The 21,418-nt window shown below is 41.2% G+C and overlaps 2 protein-coding genes and 1 pseudogene across 2 annotated transcripts; 2 read left to right on the top strand and 1 right to left on the bottom strand.

Moving 5' to 3' along the window:
- Window positions 1-1,540: 1,540 nt before the first annotated feature.
- LOC137277553 (uncharacterized PPE family protein PPE12-like) lies at window positions 1,541-5,552 on the top strand. Its single transcript, XM_067809345.1, has 2 exons — window positions 1,541-1,546; window positions 4,377-5,552. The coding sequence occupies exons 1-2, from the start codon at window positions 1,541-1,543 to the stop codon at window positions 5,550-5,552; spliced, it is 1,182 nt and encodes a 393-aa protein (XP_067665446.1).
- A 2,053-nt stretch (window positions 5,553-7,605) lies between these two features.
- On the top strand, window positions 7,606-16,751 carry LOC137285117 (sulfotransferase 1A1-like). The gene is made up of 6 exons (XM_067817339.1): window positions 7,606-7,824; window positions 9,164-9,381; window positions 13,846-14,169; window positions 14,645-14,748; window positions 15,077-15,239; window positions 16,078-16,751. Exons 2-6 carry the CDS (start codon window positions 9,222-9,224, stop codon window positions 16,188-16,190), a joined length of 864 nt encoding a protein of 287 aa, XP_067673440.1. The 5' UTR covers window positions 7,606-7,824; window positions 9,164-9,221; the 3' UTR covers window positions 16,191-16,751.
- On the bottom strand, window positions 10,688-11,818 carry LOC137258719 (zinc finger MYM-type protein 2-like; annotated as a pseudogene).
- Window positions 16,752-21,418: the final 4,667 nt, after the last annotated feature.

Genomic DNA, 21,418 nt, shown 5'->3' with positions numbered 1-21,418 from the left:
GCACTGTTTTTGATCATATAAGATATGCTACACTAACAACCATTTACTGAAATGAACATATTTTACAGATTTACAGAAAAAGCTCAAAGTAAAACATAAAATGTAATGAAAAAGAGCCTTGAGGCTTTCTTCAGTTTCAGACTGAGGCTGTAGAAATTCAGACATGCCACATTTTTCTAGACATGCGTGAACTTTCTTGGATATATTTGCTTCAGGGTCTGTATGACAGACTAAATATACTATCCCAAAGAAAGAAAACCATAGATGTGAATTTTAAAAATATATTCATTACCTATTGTGTTCAAACAATCGTCAAAATATGTATCAAAAGCGCTGATAAAATGATTTTACACAATTGCGCAAGTAAAAAATCAAAGTTACCTGAAAATGTTGATTTGAATGAGATGTCTTACAAGGATTAGAAAGGCATCGCCAAAACGGAACAGAAATCACCTTCCCTTGAAATTGTGCAGCAAAGTGCATGCACTGTCTGACAATGAAAATCTAGATTTCTTTCGGAAATTGGCATTCGTTTAGAAGGAGTTTCAAGGTCAAACCACAACGCCACGCCTTGACTCTGCGACACGGGACATCGCCATTGAAAGAATGCGCGCTGAAGATTACCAGTCTTCTGTTGCCAGGCGTCTGAATGTTAGTCTGATTAAGATATCGACGGCTTGCAGGTGGTTGCAACTAGACAGGTATAACAAATGACCATCGCCCATACGGACAGACCTCTAGTTACCAGTGTAACCCAAGCTCGATACTTCCGGGTACTAAGTGATCGTACTGCCACGGGTGAGAGCACAGCAGTCAGGCTGCCTTGACTTCGGAGAATATCCAGTCAAACTGCACGGAACAGCTTTAAAGAGAGCCAGGAGACCCGACGTCGGGCCCGTGCTACGTCGTAACCATCGCGTTCAGCGTCTCCGTTATCTAAATGTATCCACGTGGTTGTATAGACATTACCCTCTTCTAAACATGCACTAAAGTCTATTTGAGGACGAGTTATACATGGTTGAAAATACAACATTTTCGCAATACATTTCTGGCCTGTGCGTTTCTTCGTTTGGTTAGTATATGTGCACATGTGGTTGTGTACTGGCCCAATCCATTCATCTACCCTCCTCGCCAGCTGTGTCTGGCTATCATCATTCTCGCAACCTCGACTTTTGGAGAAAAAAACAACCTTATATGCCACAAGGGAGAAAATGTGACAACGTGAGAATGCAACGAAACTATTAAAACTTTAATGAACACTGGTTATTTTGTTTTATTGCACAGGAAGTAATCATGTTCCTGTACAATGAGTCGAATCACCATAAACATGGACATTTATTGAAAAACCTGTCTAAACCTGCAGTTAGGAATTATAATACTTGCATAAAATTTATTATTAAACAATGATTGTCTATCATGTTTAGAATAAATCAGCTGAACTTTTCATGTAGGCATGTATATAAACATATCACATCCACGGCCCTTTGTCAATCGCATATGGGTTGTGACAGACGTAGTCTGTTGTAAGTCATTCACCACGATGAAGGTAAGTCGATTTCACTACCATACAGCAAGCGATGATTTAACGGTTTTTCATAAAGACACCCTTCTTCTCGTTATTCCTTTACTTTATTTTGGTGCCAAAACGGAAAGAATTGAGACTGGATGTGAATGATCCAAATGTGAAGATCCATTTTAGAACTGATCTTTAGCAACAAATTCTTGTCGTAAGAGGTGACTAACGGGATCGGGTGGTCATGCAGGCTCGCTGACTTGGTTGACACGTCATAGTATCTCAAGTGCGTAGATGTTCCTGTTTCTGATCACCTGATTATCTAGTGTGCTGCCATACATATTATACATATTTTTGAAAGCGTCGTTTTTCGATAAATCTTTAAAACTGCACCGCTATGATTCACACAATCTCACTTTCGCGCATTGTTTCACTTACTACCGCTAATACTTCCTCACCCAACTTCTATAATATAAACTCTTGGACTACATATTAAATCGCGAGTTTGGGGAATTAGCGCGCTTGGTAAGAGGTATGACTATGCCAACCCACACACAACACAACACCTGAGTGAAACAAAAGGGAGTTTAATACCCGCAGTCACAGGATGATTTTACATTATAATTCAGTGATAATATGTCATACTTATAGTTATCAATCAGCTTTCAAAGAACATTTACATCATTCGTGGGTTCGTTAAACATACTACATTAATCACAACACACATTCAAAAGTTTACAACGTAATGTCATTGTTAAATACTCTACACATCAAGCCAGGGGGCGTTTATACAGCCTACATTGTACACAGTTACAAAACAGCATGGTATTCACAATGTAATACAACAGGTACAATTTACTAGACAGCCACACCTGATTTGTGTTTGTCATCCGTATCATATACCTATTCCAGATATCGCAGATAATCGCGTTTACAGATAAAACTTACGATAATGCTGTTATTGTGAACCTTTGATTATGTCATATAGATGGACCAAGGCATCGATGGCCAGTCGTGAGTATACCACGAAGGTATGCGTGGCACGCACGTGATTTGACCAGCGTGAACTACAAACCAGATACATGTATTGTACCTCGGTTCTGTTAGCTTACGATATATTGGTGACGGATTAAGCCTGATACTCGTTATCATTGTGACCTTTGACAGGTTTAACATTGCGGGATGTGCTCAGTTGGTCTGTAAATTTCCAGTTTTCAATAACTCATACTGTTATAAAATATTGGTAACATTTTGTCCAATTTTCCCGTGTTAATATACACATGTAAGTATATCATTTAATCCCGGTTTTGGATTCTTGTTGGCTATCACAGGATACAGAATGTCAGACTTTATACTGGTAAACACATATAAGATGATCCACGACCTGACAAATGACCCCAATTTGCATACTTGGGAACGCCCCACAGAACGATCCACTTGAAACAAGAGGGAGACAGGTTGTCTGATAAATATCGAGAAGTTCATTTTCCCCGTGCGTTTCACGCATGAATTGTTATAGCACACTCGATTTGGGAACAGGTACAATCTCAACGAATTGAATCAACACAATATGCTGAGCAAATATGTTTAGGACCACCGATCCATTTCACGAAGCAAATGACATTTTCCTGTGTTTTTTTAAAAACAAAATTGTTGAATATCTAAAAAGCTTGTCAATGCCCCAATCACATCTATTTGTCTTCGTCTTAACTAAAGGTTAGCGTGGAATATCAGTATCTTGTGCCTGAAATTGCAGTCTTATCATTCGAAGGAATATGCGGTGTTGTTTTAATGGGTAAGTTGACTTTTCGTCTCCTAAATATTAAATAGATAATAACTACATATACTTAATTGTGTTTCATTTAACTTTTTAATATGTTAAAACTTATCTGATACTGAATGGTGGTGGCTAAATCAGAGTAGCAAGGGGGAAATATTTTTATCCCATAATTTTGTTCCCATTTCTCTGTACGGGCTGATTTTCGTCAGGGTTTAGCGGAAAGCACTTTAGACTTATCTTTGATTGTGGCCTCCATACAAGTATTCAATATGATGGATGAAAAGGCGAACTGTCTGCTAATATGCAGTAGATCTTCCAAAGTCAGAAGAGGCAGTATTCTAAATATAATTAACCCATCAACAGCTGAAAGATTTATGAGTCTCTATGTGACGATATATAACACGAAAGCAAATCCCCTTACAAGTTCTAAAGAGAAGATATGACTGCACAATTTTTAAAGATGCTAAATACTTATTAGGTTATCTGCACTTGTGTCTCTCAGGGATGGGGTGGTAATGTAGTGACTAGTGGTTAAAGCATTCGCTCGTCATGGTGAAGACCAGGGTTCGATTCCCAACATGGGTGTGTGAAGCCCATTTCTGGTGTCCCCGTCGTGATATTAATGGAATGTTGCTAAAAGGCGCGTAAAACGATACTCACTGTTTCTGTGATAAAGTGCCATTCATCTTCAGGGTTAGTATTCAATACTGCCGTGAAACAAGGCTAAGAGAAATGATTATATCACCTGTATGCCCTGCAAGTTATCCATGTGACCCGTATCTAGCGCAGGATTTACCGCGAACATGAAGTTGTACCCCTCCCTCTCTCTCTCTCTCTGTCTCTGTGTGTGTGTCTCTCTCCCTCTCTGTGTGTCTCTCTCTCTGTCTCTGTCTCTCTCTCTCTGTGTCTCTCTCTGTCTCTCTCTCTCTCTCTCTCTCTCACTCTCTCCTGTATTCTTTATTTTTCATATGTTTCAGTAAAGTATTTTTCAATGTAAAATATCTGATTTTAGCGAGACTGTTGCATGAGACTATTCATAATCTCTATGCCATGCCCATATGAAATATCTGCCTTGTATTTCAGGTCATAGCTGTGGTACTGGCTGTTGTAGTCGGTGTTGTTGTAGTCAACGCTGGAACTGTACCAAAGCATCGCGGGCAACAAGATGTTCCCACTAATGAACATCGATTACCTAAAGGGCCACTGACTCAAGAAAACGGTCTTTCCAGTTCTCGAAAGGATGGAAATATCGAAAAGAGAGGCGCCACGTCCGGCCTGCACAGAGTCAACAATGTTGGCTATGGGAACTTCATCAACAACCCAGTGACCTATGACAGGTTAGACGACGGCTATCCGAACCGGGAACAGCTGACGGAAATTGCTAACTTCGGTATTGGAATCGCCGTAGCACAAAGACAAACCAAATTTAGCCCTGTCCGATACAACCACGGAGGAAACCGACATGGAGGTTTGGGCAATGTCTTTAACAGTAATGCTGGTTTAATGCATGGTTTCCATGGCAATGGAGGTTTTGTACATGGTTCCAGTGGCAACAGTGGTTTAATCAATGGAGGCAACACAGGAGGATATTCTCAAACAGGCAGAGGAATAAACAAAATTGGCGCAAGTATTGGTCAATCGTTTAACCCCTTTGGTTCTAGTAACAGTGAGTTCCACCGACCGTCCAACCCCTCCTTACCGACGACCGGCCACGTCATCAACACTGAAAACATCCACGTCGGAGTACCCGTGGCGAGCAGACCCGTCCACAGCAGGCTGAAGGGATATGCTGACATCAACACCGGTATCTCAACGTACAGATTAGGTATTAGGAACGTGGACCTCGGAGCTAATACCGCACACCATGGTCTTAACAACAACAACAACAACAACAACAACAACAACATTCCTTACGGTCAAACCAAGCACTTGGGTGTGGCTTTTGCCGTCGGCGAAGACAGGGAGGGTAGAAGTAGTTATGGGGGTAATGAAGTCTTCGGCAACGTGGGACAAGATTACGCTGCTTCTGACGCTCAGGGACTTCCTTTCAAGACTGGCAGTCTGCGCTTCCCTGGTGCACCAAAAGCAGTGCCAGACAGTTTTGAAAACGACCAGTTCTTCAGCGGAGCAGCAAATTTTAAAAGCCATGGTACAACAGGAAATGCTTATACGAAAGATAATCTTGATAACCATGGTAACAATGAGGCACAAGTCGACACCAAAGGAGGTAGAAGAACTCTTGGAAATGGTCACGAGTAAGTGAAAGAGGGACTCAATTACGTCTGAGCATAGATGTTGAAATTAGAGTCAAGCAGCAAGATGTCCTCTGTATGTTAGAGATTTAGGATCACATTCAGGGTAAAATTGTTACCTGAAGAGTCCCCACAGCGCGACGGGTCTTCTCTGATGTCAGTCTCCAAGCCTTGAGGTGACGGTTATTCTATTGAGGATGATAACAGTCATGGTGTAGATCTAAATACTTGTATTATGTTGATGTCACAAAGATAAGAAGTGCGTGTATTCTTCAGTTGCCAGATAAATTATTCGACTTCACTCTCTCATCTGTTGTGTTCATACTCATCCAGTATCTGTGTCAAATGGACCGTAATACTTATCTTTTACGGATGTATCACACATCCTTTTCGCTGGCGATGGGATCACTGCTCAAGACGCTCAACCAATCATCCTATTTTATGTTCAGAAGCACGGGGAAAGGGCTGCACTTAAAGTAGATGTGAACGTTGGATTTAAGAAAAAAGAAGGACATGATTGCTGTGTGTATGTAGTCAAACCTCCATATCGAATCAAATTCCGTTTTCTTACACACAAAATTCTTGAACACGTGGTTTTGTGACGGAAGATGGATCTCAGATGTTAAAATTAACGCAGAGGACCTCCTGCAGCGTAAATACACATTCTTCATTGGTACACTGTTTCACTGCAAAAAGTAAACTTTAAAAACAAGGAGCGTATTCTAAAAGAGCATTGTCTAACATTTCTATTCGAGTTCACTTGTGTCTTATTACATTCACATTACCCAGACTGGATTATCTTATAATCTATTTGATTATTCCTCTTACCTCCTGCCTAGGTAGCAATGGGTATGCAGAATAAACAGATAACACAACAGAGTGAGAGAGGTTTTAGCGATATCCCAGCAATACCAGAAATGGGTTTCACACATTATACGCATATGGGGAATCGAACTCGGGTCGTACGCACGACGAGCGAACACTTCAACCAGAAGGCTGCTTCCACGCCCTGGTTAACACAAGTAGCAATTAATTTCACTGTCAAGAACGCGACATGGATATTATAGGTCTGATCGAGATAGCAAGTGTGCAAGATTTAATATCTGATTAAAATGCGGTCCATTTCTACGATGTCCTTCACTGTCTCATTGCATAACCTGTAGTATATAAGAAATACAAGCTGGTTCCGTATATGCATGGGGTTAGACAGGGTGGTATACTATCTTCCGCGTTCTTCATGGTTGTTATAGAAGAACCTTTGAGAAAACACTCCACAGAAAGATTTGGATATCCACTCAAACACAAGTAGATAAGATTATCCTTCATCAGTTCTTTTACAGAGCTGCTTTCTGTTAATGAACGTCTAGAAGAAGTACGAAAGCAAACATCAATAGAAGTGGTGATATATATGCCTATAGTAAACGGATTTGCAGGTCCCATGATCAACAACACACGGTAAAAATATTTCATGAGTAAATAGCATTTTCTTTCACATTCATTCTACTCATTTATGCCAGAGAAATGTGTCACTGTGGTTGAAAAAATTAACTTGAACCCGGTCCGGGAATCTGGACCGGACTCGCATGCCTACAGAACCACTCAACTAGCTGGAATACATACACCAATTTTGAAAGGATCACACAAACAAAAAACTATAGCATAGCTGGACACGTACTCTGTCGGGTTCACAAAGCGATCTTAGATATTACTGTCTTAACTCCAAATATTCAACATAGGTTTGTTGCAACGATTATGCTAAGGTCGCTTTGTGAAACGGCTCCCCTGTAGAGTCTCTACGGGCGATACAACAGGACTGTGGCAGGAACACCATAGACAGGTTCGATAGACCTCTCAACAGGGTATACTTCAGCTTTTACGGTTGGGAATATTTAATGGGATGGGGCTTGGCTGGGTGGGATTATGGCAAGTCGACCTTCTGATAGCTACACAATGACCATAACTTCCACCACAAACCCTTTAATCTCTTGTGAAGTATCATGAGACTTGAACGCTGTAAACGTGGCTTAAAGTCAAGCATAAATTATCACACAAGGGAAGCTACTCTTGCACGCATCAGCCTCTAATCTTCAGGCGACAACACGAGCCGTCAGCCAGTGACGAGCTGACGAACAAACCGAGGGCGAAATAGCCGGTGAATACCGCCACGTTCATCCATCCGTAAATGTGTCCATTCCTCTTTGGAATATGCACTGACAAGTGAGCAGGTCTCGATCACTTATCGACTTCGCTTAATTAATCAGCACAGTTAACTGTTACAGGTAAGGCTTGGCAGGTAACTATCGCAACAGCGATTTTAAAGAATGCCATTACTTATATTAACATGTTAGTGCAACAGAATATCTGATAGAATGCAACAGTAATTAATATGTCTGAGCAGCATAGTTTTCACCAGGAAAAATGCATTCATTCATTCCCACGTCTGCCTTTTTACATGTCACACTGGGAAATCATTCAGCTATACATTCACTGCTGTGTTTACACAGATGCACTGTCTACTCTATATAACACATGACCCAGATTAGATCTTGCTGCACATGAAACCGGAAACTTTTAAAGTGGAGCTATTTTTAACCCATGACCTTTCCATGGTTACCATGACATTCGGTAAGTTCCAAAATCCCAACAGGAAAAACAATCGTTCTCGGTATTGGCTGATGGAGCTTGTCTGCCCTTATCGAGTGTTATGCTAAACGTGTCGAGTTTGAATTGAGTCGACGATGGGTGAAATCAATAGTTGTTGTTAAATGCAAGGTGTGCGTGAATGGTTGTCATCCGGCGTATGATTTAATCGAGTCGGGCTACGGTGATTTCATTTCTGGATACACTAGTAATAACCTCAGTGCAAAAGGCATTTGGATCGCCTCTGACATGCGCGGAATCCATTTATTACGAACACATCTCTCTACGGCTTAACCCAGGCAACATGGATGATGAAAGTAATGGAAGCGAACGTAAAATCAGCTGTGGCTGGCATTGGCGTCACGAGAGAGTATCGTTGTAGGCTTCAGTTAGCTACGTTACGGCAATACCACGACGTGGGACACCGGAAATGGGTTTCACACCTTATACCAATGTCGGGACATCGGCGTGACGAGCAAAGGCTTTAACCACTAAACATAACACACCCACTACAATTTTTATAGTCATTTCTAGCAACCCGAATGATAATAATAGCTGCAATTAGTTAAGGTGTATATAATTACAAGTTGTGAAACATAGAAAACGAAGTTAAGACATAACAATATCCAACTCCCGCAGTGTATTGTTTCGATAATAACCAAAGAAACGACTGCTTGACAAACATATCAATTAGATGTGCGTTATGTTCATATTATCTATCTTCGGTGTAAATACAGCACATCTATATCTGTACCTAAGTAACTATGGAGATATGCTGGACGGTGGAACAGTCTAGTGGTTAAAGCGTTCGCTCAACTCGACAAAGGCCCTGGTTTGATTCCCAACTTGACACAAACCGTACAATGTCTCCGGCTGTGGTGTTGAACGAACATTCCTCTCACTCAACTCACACATATGTTGTATATGCAACTCTCAATTGAACATTGGTAGTGAGATTTGTTGACATTTCTTCTCCAGTCCGACATTGCTTGGACCAAACTGTTCCGGTGTGCTGGTAGGGAGTTGAGCGGTGATCATGTCTGTCAGGAAAGTCCCGGATGCTGAAGGATGCACTCTGACCTTGCTGGAAGTGGACGGGCTCATGTTCCCGACCTTCCCAGCCGATGTCATCAGGGGCGTTCCCGATCTCAAGTTGAGAGACGACGATATCCTAATATCTGGCTACCCTAAATCAGGTAGGAATAAAACCTCGTTACTCTGGAGTAAGTAATAAATACAGGGGTGTACCACTTTCAAATTCCATGATGTCTACTAACACAAACATTGTCAAGTACACGCACACACACTCACGCACGACCGAGCGCACGCACCCACATACACGCAAAACAAACCAAAATACACAAATTAAAAGAGGACGACATACAGTCACATACACACAATGTCACCATTATATTACTACCTATCACATGTTTAGACTCACTAATGTAAACACTTACATCAGCCAACTGTTGACCTAACCTTGATTTTGCAAAATATTTCAGACTGTTTAAAGACATTATTCACACTTGAACTGATGTATTGTAAAACAAATTCGTAGCGTGGAAAACATCACGAGTTCAGTAAAGGATGAAACTCAGTTCAAACTGGCCAATTCTGAACAAAACGTTATACCACAACTCAACTGTTCACGTGCATGATATTTGCTTTCCAGCATGTTTGATGCCCGTGCAATTAACCTGCATACAGTTTGCATTTGGTTAATCGAAGACAATGGAGAAATTCAACTATACAGTGAATGTTTTGAATGAGTGTAACTTTTGATGGGTAGCATATAAAGGGATGAAGTCCACCAGTTTACAGCAGTATATGTGCACATATAAACCTCAGGTACCTTATTAGTGTCGTTTCACAGATTATTCTTTTGTCGGGTAAACCTCCTTTCAGGGTCATTTACAATATCCCAGGGACATTCTGTAGAATATCCCTGGGATGTTTAGAATACTTTTTGGCCCTGAAAGAAGATTTTCACGAGACTATTTTTTCGTTCAGATTCTTAAAGAAAAAAATCAAGCAGAGACAGTGATTTTATTTCTTGAAACTACATTTCACGAGATGTTGAAATTGAACACGACTGTCGGTTTAGATTCCCTGGAAACAACGTCACTTCCGGCATTGACATTCAGCTCTTTGTCTGGATATACCGTACATGTGGCTTTGATACCCTTCTGGCGTTTTGGTGCTGACGTAAGAATGTCGGACAAGGTATATTTTTGATCATCAGAGGTCCGTTTGTATGAACGAACAGCTTCACTCTTGTGACCTAGAAAGAAAGAGGCAAAAGCATAAATAAAGTGTTCGTAAGATCACATATCTCAAAGCACATGAAGTAGCTTTGCCTTAATGAAAGGTTGTGAAATAATGGCGACTGATCTTAGAAATTAGATTATTTCAAACGTAATTAATCTTGAGTGCTATTTACATCGGTTACAATGTGTGTTACGTGAATGAGATAATTGTTACAATGTAAACATTAAAATATTGTCAAGCAATGTCGAATGTATTCTTATCGGTCATTTCACAAATCATTTGGACGTTGGCCTGATAAAGCCGTGTGGCAGCTGAAGCTCTCAATGAATGATTTGTTTTGTTACCCTGTAAACCACCTTCTTGACAAAGCCGTTTGTCTGTAGATTGGAGGGTATTGTGGCCAACCGGGATTTTCAGAAACCAACTTCCATCCTTGGGTCTGGCGCGAGGTGTGAAGTAGAAGTAATCGGTCCTTTTGCCTTCCACACTGTATTAAAAATCCCAAAGAATGATTTCTGAAATACTCTATCCGCTTAATTGAAAGAAAATCTTAATATTTTCATCTAATAGATGTTAAATTTGTTATTTTTTAATTTTCTTTATTGTTTTTAAATTTTGATTCGTTGACACCACATTGATCTGTACTTCTGGAAAATACTGACGTAACATCGGTCCTTGTTGTCAATGTTTTCATATGCCCGCACTTTCTTCGGAGGTTGTTTCCTCTGCTTCAACCCGCCAAGGTTTGTTTTTGACACATCTTCGGTGTACAGAAGGAACTTTCGGCCGTTGCCATCAGTATGAGGTCCTGTTATTTGTGGTTTGGCAAACATCCTCAAGGTCCTATGTTCTTTACCCCTCGAAGAGCGAAGTGCAATCCTACAAAAAGACCAAAAGAACTAGTCTACATTATCATTTATATCTGAGCATTTTTTCTTCAGCCAAAGAATAGAAAAGCTTACGATAACTAATCAATATGTACATGAATAGAGTATGTAGTAAGACTAACCTGTAAGATACAGCACTGTATCTAGAAGTTTTCTGGGGGTGTCATCTTCCAGCGCTCCACACTGCCAAAGCTGCTCTTCCTCAGTGAGGGATATCGTTTCTGTTGGCTTCTGGCTTCCGGCTTCCGGCTCCTAGACCCTCAGCAGAACGTTTGCGCATAACTGCGTCCAGACATCGACGACTGTCTTCAAACTCCTTATCTTCAAACATGTTCACTTTGCATCCCTTTGCTCTGATGGCGCTTTGTAACGAGGAGTATATACCATACAATGTATGAGATGGATACAACCCTCCGTCTTGTTTCCGGGCTTCGAACAAGAAAAAATTCAGGGCGAGATTAAGGTTCTCAGCACCCATTTTGAAAATCTTTCTGACAAACACACCTTCGGCAAATCCAAATTGTATTTCATGGCTCTCTGACGTCTTTCCTCCTGCCACAGCAACACAGTAAACACAGCAACAGCAAAATCATTCTTGTATTTTGTAGACTTAGGAACACAAATTTGAAGTTCTTTATCAATGGCGTTATTATCAAGAGGTTCGCCGAATCTAAGCTCAAACTCACGATCACTGTCACTGCTTTCGCTATCCATTTCACGCGATTGCGATTGCTTTATGAAAATGTCATCACCTTCTCGCGCCATATTCTAAGTAACAGTAGCGACCACAGGGGCTTGTATCGCTTTGAAACGGCGTTCGAAAGACATATAGATGTATAGACCCTACCCTAGTACTATATAAAAGGAAAGGGATGTAACGAAGAAACCACCCCCTCCTCGATCAAAGTTACATGTCACCGGGTAAAATATTTTTAAGGCTACGTCGAGGCCAACGGATCGAACGCCAGATGATTTCCCTACAAAATGAGCCATAAATGGTCACAATCGGATCATTATTTCAAAAGTTATACGCTACGAATCATCGAAAACAGCTACCACCGCAATTTCACGCCAAAATCATGGATCACCAAATACGGCAAAAACTCACCTTTTAAATTAGTTTATTAATTCCAGACACGTTGACAGCACCAGCGCTGGGCTGGATTCGATCGGCTGCGGCATTTCGTGGGTCGGAAAACTTATTGCAACATCTACATGTCATTTTCTCGACAGTAAGCAAACATTTTCACCAAAATCGCTGGCAAACCTACTCACTTGTCGGCCATAAGTGACCTTGACATTCAATGAACTGATCAGATCCGCGCAAACAGACTCGGGTCATCCGATTGCTGGGAAATAAAATATACAGTGGCAGTGGCCAATCGGATGACCCGAGTCTGTTTGCGCGGATCTGATCAGTTCATTGAATGTCAAGGTCACTTATGGCCGACAAGTGAGTAGGTTTGCCAGCGATTTTGGTGAAAATGTTTGCTTACTGTCGAGAAAATGACATGTAGATGTTGCAATAAGTTTTCCGACCCACGAAATGCCGCAGCCGATCGAATCCAGCCCAGCGCTGGTGCTGTCAACGTGTCTGGAATTAATAAACTAATTTAAAAGGTGAGTTTTTGCCGTATTTGGTGATCCATGATTTTGGCGTGAAATTGCGGTGGTAGCTGTTTTCGATGATTCGTAGCGTATAACTTTTGAAATAATGATCCGATTGTGACCATTTATGGCTCATTTTGTAGGGAAATCATCTGGCGTTCGATCCGTTGGCCTCGACGTAGCCTTAAAAATATTTTACCCGGTGACATGTAACTTTGATCGAGGAGGGGGTGGTTTCTTCGTTACATCCCTTTCCTTTTATATAGTACTAGGGTAGGGTCTATACATCTATATGTCTTTCGAACGCCGTTTCAAAGCGATACAAGCCCCTGTGGTAGCGACTGACGACGAGCCAGCGCGCAGACACGTGCAGATTGTGCTGTTTACAGCTGGCGGGTGAATGGCTGTGTTTGGGCGATAGTTTTTAGTGTAAACGGTTACTCGCTTATCGTCCATCTCTGTTCGTCATAATAAACCTTGATTTTGATTTATTTATCGCCTTTTCCTTTGGTTTATATGACAGATATATCACGATCCCGAGTCCCAAGGCCCAAGGGTTCTCCCGACCCGAATGCTTACATGTCCAACCAAAACCTCGGGATCGTGTTATATCCTTTACATATACAGGATGATATTTCTGTACCTCTGTAGCTAAATGGTACACTGCCTCTGTGGCAGCAATTCAGATCGGAAAGTCGGTGTTCATGCCAAAAGTCGACAAATGGTGGTACTTGATGTTGCCCTGCCCTGCTTGATTTAATAGCATTGTGGCTGTGGAATGGATTCAAAGCGGTGGTCGAGCGTTATGAAAACAGCATATGCACTTAATATTGTAAGCAGCCATACTCACACTCACAGAGACATTGCTTTTCCATTTGTTTCCGGGTTCTATTCCAGGCACCCATTGGTTGTTTGAAGTGTTGCGTGTTCTATTGATCGGGTCATGCAACGATGGTCAGATTGAGAAGGATGACTTCATGATCGAGATGGTGCCACAGAATGAACTAGCCAAAAAGCCCTCCCCCAGAATACTAAACACGCACGTGCGGTTTTCATCGCTACCCCGGGAAATACAGCAAGGAAAGACCAAGATCATATACTTGCTACGCAACCCTAAAGATTCGTCTGTGTCATTTTATAACCACCATCGGAAACTGGAGGAATATTACAACTACCATGGAAAATTCAAGGATTATCTGCCCTTGTGGGTTGACGGAAAAGGTATGAAGCGTTTCTCATGAAGAACCAGAATTTGATGTTTGGGGAAAGTTTCCATTGAGCAGAAGGGGGGAGGAGGGCAGCGGAGGTAAGGGAAGGCGGGTGGTATGACGGTACAGATGTGAGGTCGTTTTCAACAAGATCAGTCTTTTCTCATATTATTATTTCTCAGAAAGGATGCATTTAATGTTCTAACGTTATGTCTACCTCACATTTTCCCTCTTTTCCAGAATGTCGACAGCTTTATTATACTGCATTTGACGTCACCGCTTTTGTCAGTTACCTGGCTAACTATTCTCGAAACGTTCGTAGCCCTGGGGATTCTTAACTTTGACCATAGCCAATATGTCTATAGCTAGAATCGGCTTGAGAAGTTCGTAGATCTACGAACTTTTCAAGAAAAGCTAGCCAGGTCTGTAATTGGAATAATACGCGATGATGATGATGATGATGATGATGATGATGTATTCGCCAACAGTTGACTATGGATCGTGGTTTGATTATGTCCGAAGCTGGCATGAAGGGCTGAGAAGCCACCCAGACATACCCTCGCTCTCGGTGGTGTATGAAGACATGAAGGAAGTATGTGGAAGCAGCAATATTTACATTTCGACAAGCACAGACTACAGCATGTTACGTCACGTGTGAATATATAACAATCACGATACCCGAATATCACTAGTTTTCTGATTCTCACCTCCGTGTTTGAGTACAATTATTTTACGGCACCGTTGGATAGCAAATCCCTGGTTGTTTATTACTGCTGAGATGGATGTTTTTCAGTTTGATTTCTATAAACGTATGTACCAAACAACTTGCTGTTTGTGTCACGCCGTTATGGTAACGTAGGATTATGTCCATGTATAATATAAACAGATGCTTTCATACAACAGATGTTTTGTCTTTCCAGGATTCTTTATCCCAAATACAAAGAATATCTAACTTTCTGGGCTTGTCTCATGACGACGCCTTCTTACGGAAAGTAGATGACTGGTGCTCATTTAAGCGCATGCGCGAACGGAAGGGGAAGTATGACCTGACCCCCGAAGGACAGCCAATCATGTATCGCAAAGGTATGTGCTACAGTATCAATGTTGCCCTTTCTAGATTTTATAGATTTTTCATACTTTATGCCCCAAATACCCAATTCTTCTTTGGGTCAGAACTTCTGTATGGACTTACTTTCCCTCAGCGGGTTCGAAGCTCGGTTGGCCATGATCTTGTTTAAAGGTTCGTTATGCACCATTCACACGTGAAGATCCGGAATGGTTGCGGTCTTCAATTACCCATGCTTGTCGTATAAGAGGCGACTACTGGGATCAGGTAGTCAGACTCGCTGTGTTGGTTGACACAGTTATGTCAAGGTGTTCCTAATGCGTAGATCGATGCGCATGTCGATCACTACACTTGAAAGTTTATAGAAATCCGCCATATCCCTGTGCTACTTCGACGTTAAACAACAAACCAACCAGCCATCTTAAGCCTAAGACTCAGTCTTGTGGGCCCATATCCCTGTGCTACTTCGGCGTTAAACAACAAACCAACCAGCCATCTTAAGCCTAAGACTCAGTCTTGTGGGCCCATATCCCTGTGCTACTTCGGCGTTAAACAACAAACCAACCAGCCATCTTAAGCCTAAGACTCAGTCTTGTGGGCCCATATCCCTGTGCTACTTCGGCGTTAAACAACAAACCAACCAGCCATCTTAAGCCTAACACTCAGTCTTGTGGGCCCACATTCCTGTGCTACTTCGGCGTTAAACAACAAACCGACCAGCCATCTTAAGCCTAACACTCAGTCTTGTGGGCCCATATCCCTGTGCTACTTCGGCCTTTCCGCCCATGCTGAAAAGCAGTGATATGAAATTCTAAACGGTTGGAGTCACGCTTACTATCTCCATTGTATTTTCAGGTGAAGTGGGAGACTGGAAGAACTGGTTTACTGTAGCTGATAATGAATGGTTTGATCAAGTATACCGAGAAAAAATGACAGGCATTGATCTGTCATTCAGATACACTATATGACATGAAGAAACACAGTAAAACATTGTATACAACACAGACAGTACCTGCATGCCCTTGACGCAAAGCTTTGCGGAAGTACCCGTCTCTGTACCCGTATACATAATTTAGCATAGAACACCTGTCGCTCATTTGACAACAATTTATTTAGAACAATATTTTATTCAAAACAAACTTCCATATGAAAATTTTATTGAGTGGTATGATAATGGGAGATAGGTCGTTCTTCCGATATGTATTTAAACAACAGGATCCCGTTTCACAAAGCTCTAGTAAGTCAATCATCTCGTAACTCACTGACTCAGTCGTAGCGCTACGGTAGCTTTGTGAAACGGGGTCCAGGAATTACAACTGAGTTTCTTCCCTTGTTGGAAGGTCATGGCGTCAATGTCTTGTAATGTTATGGGACAACAATTGCACGATTTGATGTGGATCCTGCTCAAAGCTTTGGTGACCTGACTAAATACCACCCAGCGTTCAGTATTTTCCGAACTGGTTTGTTTACACCATGAAATATATTTTTTCTACACGCATAAGTTGATTTTTAATAAACATTTTTACTGTCGTGAGAGTTTGTTGTTCACTGACTATATTGAAACATAAAACTACATCTCTGAGCCAGCCATACGAGTGGGTGATATCGCGAGCATACGCTCGTGGGTGGTAATACCTTATTGACCAATATGCCGAGCTTGACCACCTAGTCCAAATATAAGCATTTTACGGCCACTTGGAGGTCATTATTAAACCGGGTTTACTTTAGAATGTGTACATGCAAACACTATAAACGCATATTAAAATACGTTTTCAAATTTCACACAATAGAATCCTAATGACTGGGAGTGAATGAGTGAGTTTAGTTTAGCAATTATTATGTTCGAGAAATATGACGGCCTGGGACACATGATATGGGCTTCACACATTGTACCCATGGGAATCGAACCCGGGTCCCAGCGTGACGAGCGAACACTTTAAACACCAGCTAGACTGCCCCACAAAGCTGAGATGATCGTATATAACGCCGTTTATTTCATGAGCACGTAGATGTAATCACCCCAGCCAGTGTTGACACACATTAGTGGCATCAGTGCAAAACACACGCAAAGGCACACCAAGAGGTCATCCGAAACACATTGATCCCGACATCATGTTTGTAACTGATGTATAAAATGTGGAGTAAGCCACCACGTGTTCCACTTACCAGTTAGAAGCAAATACATATCGCTACATGAGCCATCAAAAGACACGATGAATTACTCCATTTCAACAAATGATCATGTCAATCAAATTTTCAGATGCATAAGAATATGAGAAGGGGTGGGGAAGGTGGGGAAAGATTCATTTAGTCCAAAGGTTAGGGGGTGGGATGCCACTGGAATGGCTTAACGGTTAAAGCGTCCACTCGTCACGCTCTTCGATTCCCCACATTTTAATGTGTGAAGCCCATTTCTGGTGTCCATCTCCGTGATATTGCTGGAGTGTTGCAAAGCCCCACTCGCTCATACACAGTAAAACAATTCCATATTGCAACGATATTACTACATGGACAATATGAGCATTTAAGCAAAAACAGCAGTATAATTAGGTAGATTTAATAAGCGAGTTTCTATCCATTCATACTATCATCACCGATGCTTAAATTTTTACTCCAAATAGGGATATTTTTCGAATGATAATCGCCACGTTTTCGCTCTAACAAGCAGGTTTAATATTACCATCCTACAATAGATGTTAGATTTGAGCTTGAACATTCTTCTGTATAAAGAAAGCATGCATCGAACTGCATATTTCCCTTGGTATAATGTTACTTTATTCACCCGCATGTTCTGTACAGTACACACTGTCAAAGTGTCAGTGTTTGTGTTGTTGAAACATACACCAGATTAATCTTTCCTCCGATTGCTAGTTCCAGAAAAAAGGCCAAAAGTGTGCATTTCGTGTACATTACAACAATGATTGACAGGTCATTCATCCCTAATAAGAGAGTAGCGTTGCTGAACACTCCCTTCGGCGCCATCAGCTCATGTCGGTTGCTTCAAAACCCCGTTTCCCATGTTAGGTGTCAAGGTGTTATCCGATATGTCGTCAAGTAACGACAGACCAACACCTGGGGCGACGGAATAGGTTACCGGGATTAACTGGCCACTGATTGCAACCTGCGAATGTTTCAGATGCGATGATTAAAACTATTAAAAGAATCTTTCACGAAGTTTAGGTTATATTTTAGAAACAATTTTCATTTCCACAGGTGCCTCTTTCAGATTAAAATGAAACATTATACCGTTTTATGCGAATGAAGTCACGTTCTGTAGATGAGATCTGACTTTTCTATTTTCTTTATTGATCATAAATAGTTTTTCATGAATTACTTCCAAAAGGACAGTACCGGAAATATTGATAATTCTCAACCATTTGAACTCAGCATATTACCGTCCACGAGAAAAAATAAGCTTGAGTATGGGGTTCGAAGGGCCGCAGATCCCGCCAGGGTCCCCGAGCACCTCTGAAGCCAACGCATAAATGGAAATTCCCTTCTCAGGAATGTCACTGAAAAAACACCAAAAGGTATTCAGAACTACTTGTGTGATATTTAATTGACTTTAAATCATATTTCTCGTATTAACCCAGTTTGTCGTGAGATTTATGAATTTTTGTCCCCCCATGAGCATTACATGAAAAATAAAAGTGTTTGTCTCAAGCCAATGTCCTGAGCTTTTGGCAGGTGGGATGTATATCGTAAAAAACGACATACAAACAATAAATATGAACGGTTCTAAAACAGTATCAACAAGGAGAGTTCTATGGATATATGATACTAGCTCGTATTATATCAAAGAACATGTATATCCACAGACCTCCCCTTGTTGTTCATCACACAACTTCTAAATGCCACCCAAAGAATTCACATTATCCAAGCTATGAGAAAATTGAGAACAGAGCCTCTCTACAGAACGGGATGAAGATAGCTCTGGTCAGCAGTTGGCCTTCCTTGAAGTGCCTGTCGAATGTGAAACCTTGTAATTATTAACAACTTGCTGTATAGGAAAGGTCTTCAAAAATATTGATGTCGATAGAGGTTTGTTTAAAGGTGATGACGAAGAAGCACTCCGTTGTACATGTAATATTCCAGATCAACACCGTGTTGAAAACACCTGTGCTTCGTGTAACCAGTTCTGAAATAATGTTGCTAAACTCAACAGTAAAGTAAATGGCTTACAAACGCTTCCAGCATCTAGTCTGAACAAAACACTTCCGAATTGTAATTATGTGACCAAACGTACCGTATTCATACCTACAGAACGGCCTGTCAACATCGACTGCGGTCAGAACAAATAGACATGTAAGTCCTTGAGAATAACATGTTCAGATGTGAACAAATTTGTAGCCTCAACTAGTAATGGTTTACCGAGACTAACACGTATACATTATATCAACTGAAGGCAATGAGGTAAATTCTTCGCTTGGATTTGAGATGATATCACTTTTTTACGTTCAGAAATAACTATGGATTTGCTAGATGCATGTATTGGTGGTCTTGTAAACGTGTGTTTGAAGCACAGCTACCAATGAATCCTTCGTGTAGGATGTGCGACTTTATGCAACATACACTTACTTTCTCCTACACATAGTGTGAGTGGTGCGTGCTTTGGGTAAGGCCGGACATTCGTGATCACCTGGAGTCCTTATTGATTTTCAGTTATCCACCAGAAATGGGCTTCATACATTGTACCATCTGGGGGAAACGAACGAACATCTAAACCACTAGGCTACCTCATCTAGAGTGAATCGTCAGTGTATAACTAAACAAAACTTCTGTTAGTGAGTGAAGCTAGTTTACCCCCTCTAAGCGATATTCCAGCAATATCACGGCGGTGACTCCAGAAACAGGCTTCACACGGTTTATGTCCGGACTGTCGACAACAACGAACAATCCGTCCAAATTAGTTGTCGACAGTCCGGGGAAAGGGAGACGATGTTCTACATGAGTGACTTGACGCCTAGTGTTCTCGCAATTAAGAAACCAATTAAAAACACAGTACTAGTGTGATATCAACAGTGCACTAATCCTGCTACTCCCAATTTCATAACATAATTTCGGGGGATTTTGTTTTGTTTTGTGGCATGTGAAACTCCAAAATGGTAACCCTTCCACTTGCATAACGTAAAATAAGAGTTTGTTTGCAACCTTAATTCTCTTAAAAATTGTTAAAAAGACAAAGTTAATTCATTTCCTCCTGATACGCGCATAACGTAATATTATAGTCTGTTTGCAACCTTATTTCTCTTACAAATTGTTAATTCAATTACTCATGATTGACTAAGTCACTGATCAAACATTCTCTTTAACACCATTACTGTGTGTTGACCACGCTATGTCGACACTCCGGGTTTTTAGCAACATCATAAATTTCACTTGTCGACAGATTGGGCTGACACCCTTCACACAATGTACCCATGTGGGGAATCGACCTGGGTCTGGCGTGACAAAGGAACGCTTTAACCGCTAGGCCATACCTCTGTTCGAACTAAGGCCACAGGTATATATCCAGGAAGTCAGTGTATCTAATAAACAATAATTATATGATGTTGGTGATCAGTATATTTAAAGACATTTAAAGTTTATTAGTGTAATGTGATCTCCTTCAGGTGAACGGTGTACAACTGGGACCTGACTTGTACCCGCGGTATCATGGTTTCCCATGTATACTGCATGACATCAACTTAAATGAACCTCAGTAATAACCTCAAATATGAGCTTCTACTTGCTGATTAAAATCAGTACAGCCCATGCTGACTTGCTGTCTGGTCCAACTATGAATAGCGTCGTTCACCGACATTGAAGATGTTGCGCATGTTAAAAATACCATTTCACACTCCGTAGCAGGTGCGACTAACAACGACGTATATTCTGCACTATTAACCGAATTTTCATGTTGAATAAGAAGGAGTGAGTTTAGTTTTACGCCGTTTTAGCAATATTCCAGCAACATTACTGCGGGGGACACCAGAAATGGAGCTGACACACTGTACCCATGCTTGGAATCGAACATGGGTCTTCGGAGTGACGAGCGAATGCTTTAACCACTAAGCTACCCCACCGCTCACCGAATAAGAGTGAGTGATCGTTAGGCAGCTTTCGGGATTATTCAAGAAATTTGATAGGTGCGTCGTTAATTGCATCCATTTGGGGAACAGAAGCCGGTTTTCTTCAATAGAAGTTCACATCAGAA

This window comes from Haliotis asinina, chromosome 1 (genome assembly GCF_037392515.1).
Source record: "Haliotis asinina isolate JCU_RB_2024 chromosome 1, JCU_Hal_asi_v2, whole genome shotgun sequence".
Classification (NCBI taxonomy): Eukaryota; Metazoa; Mollusca; class Gastropoda; order Lepetellida; family Haliotidae; genus Haliotis; species Haliotis asinina.
Note: the sequence above shows the minus strand (reverse complement) of the source record. Positions and strands in the feature narration are given on the sequence as shown.

Bases quoted from the DNA above. Each gene is read 5' to 3' on its own strand.
- LOC137285117 (XM_067817339.1), top strand. From the start codon at position 9,222: ATGTCTGTCAGGAAAGTCCCGGATGCTGAAGGATGCACTCTGACCTTG. The intron at 9,382-13,845 runs GTAGGAATAAAA...GTTCTATTCCAG, and splicing joins ATCTGGCTACCCTAAATCAG to GCACCCATTGGTTGTTTGAA. The intron at 14,749-15,076 runs GTATGTGGAAGC...TTGTCTTTCCAG, and splicing joins TGTATGAAGACATGAAGGAA to GATTCTTTATCCCAAATACA.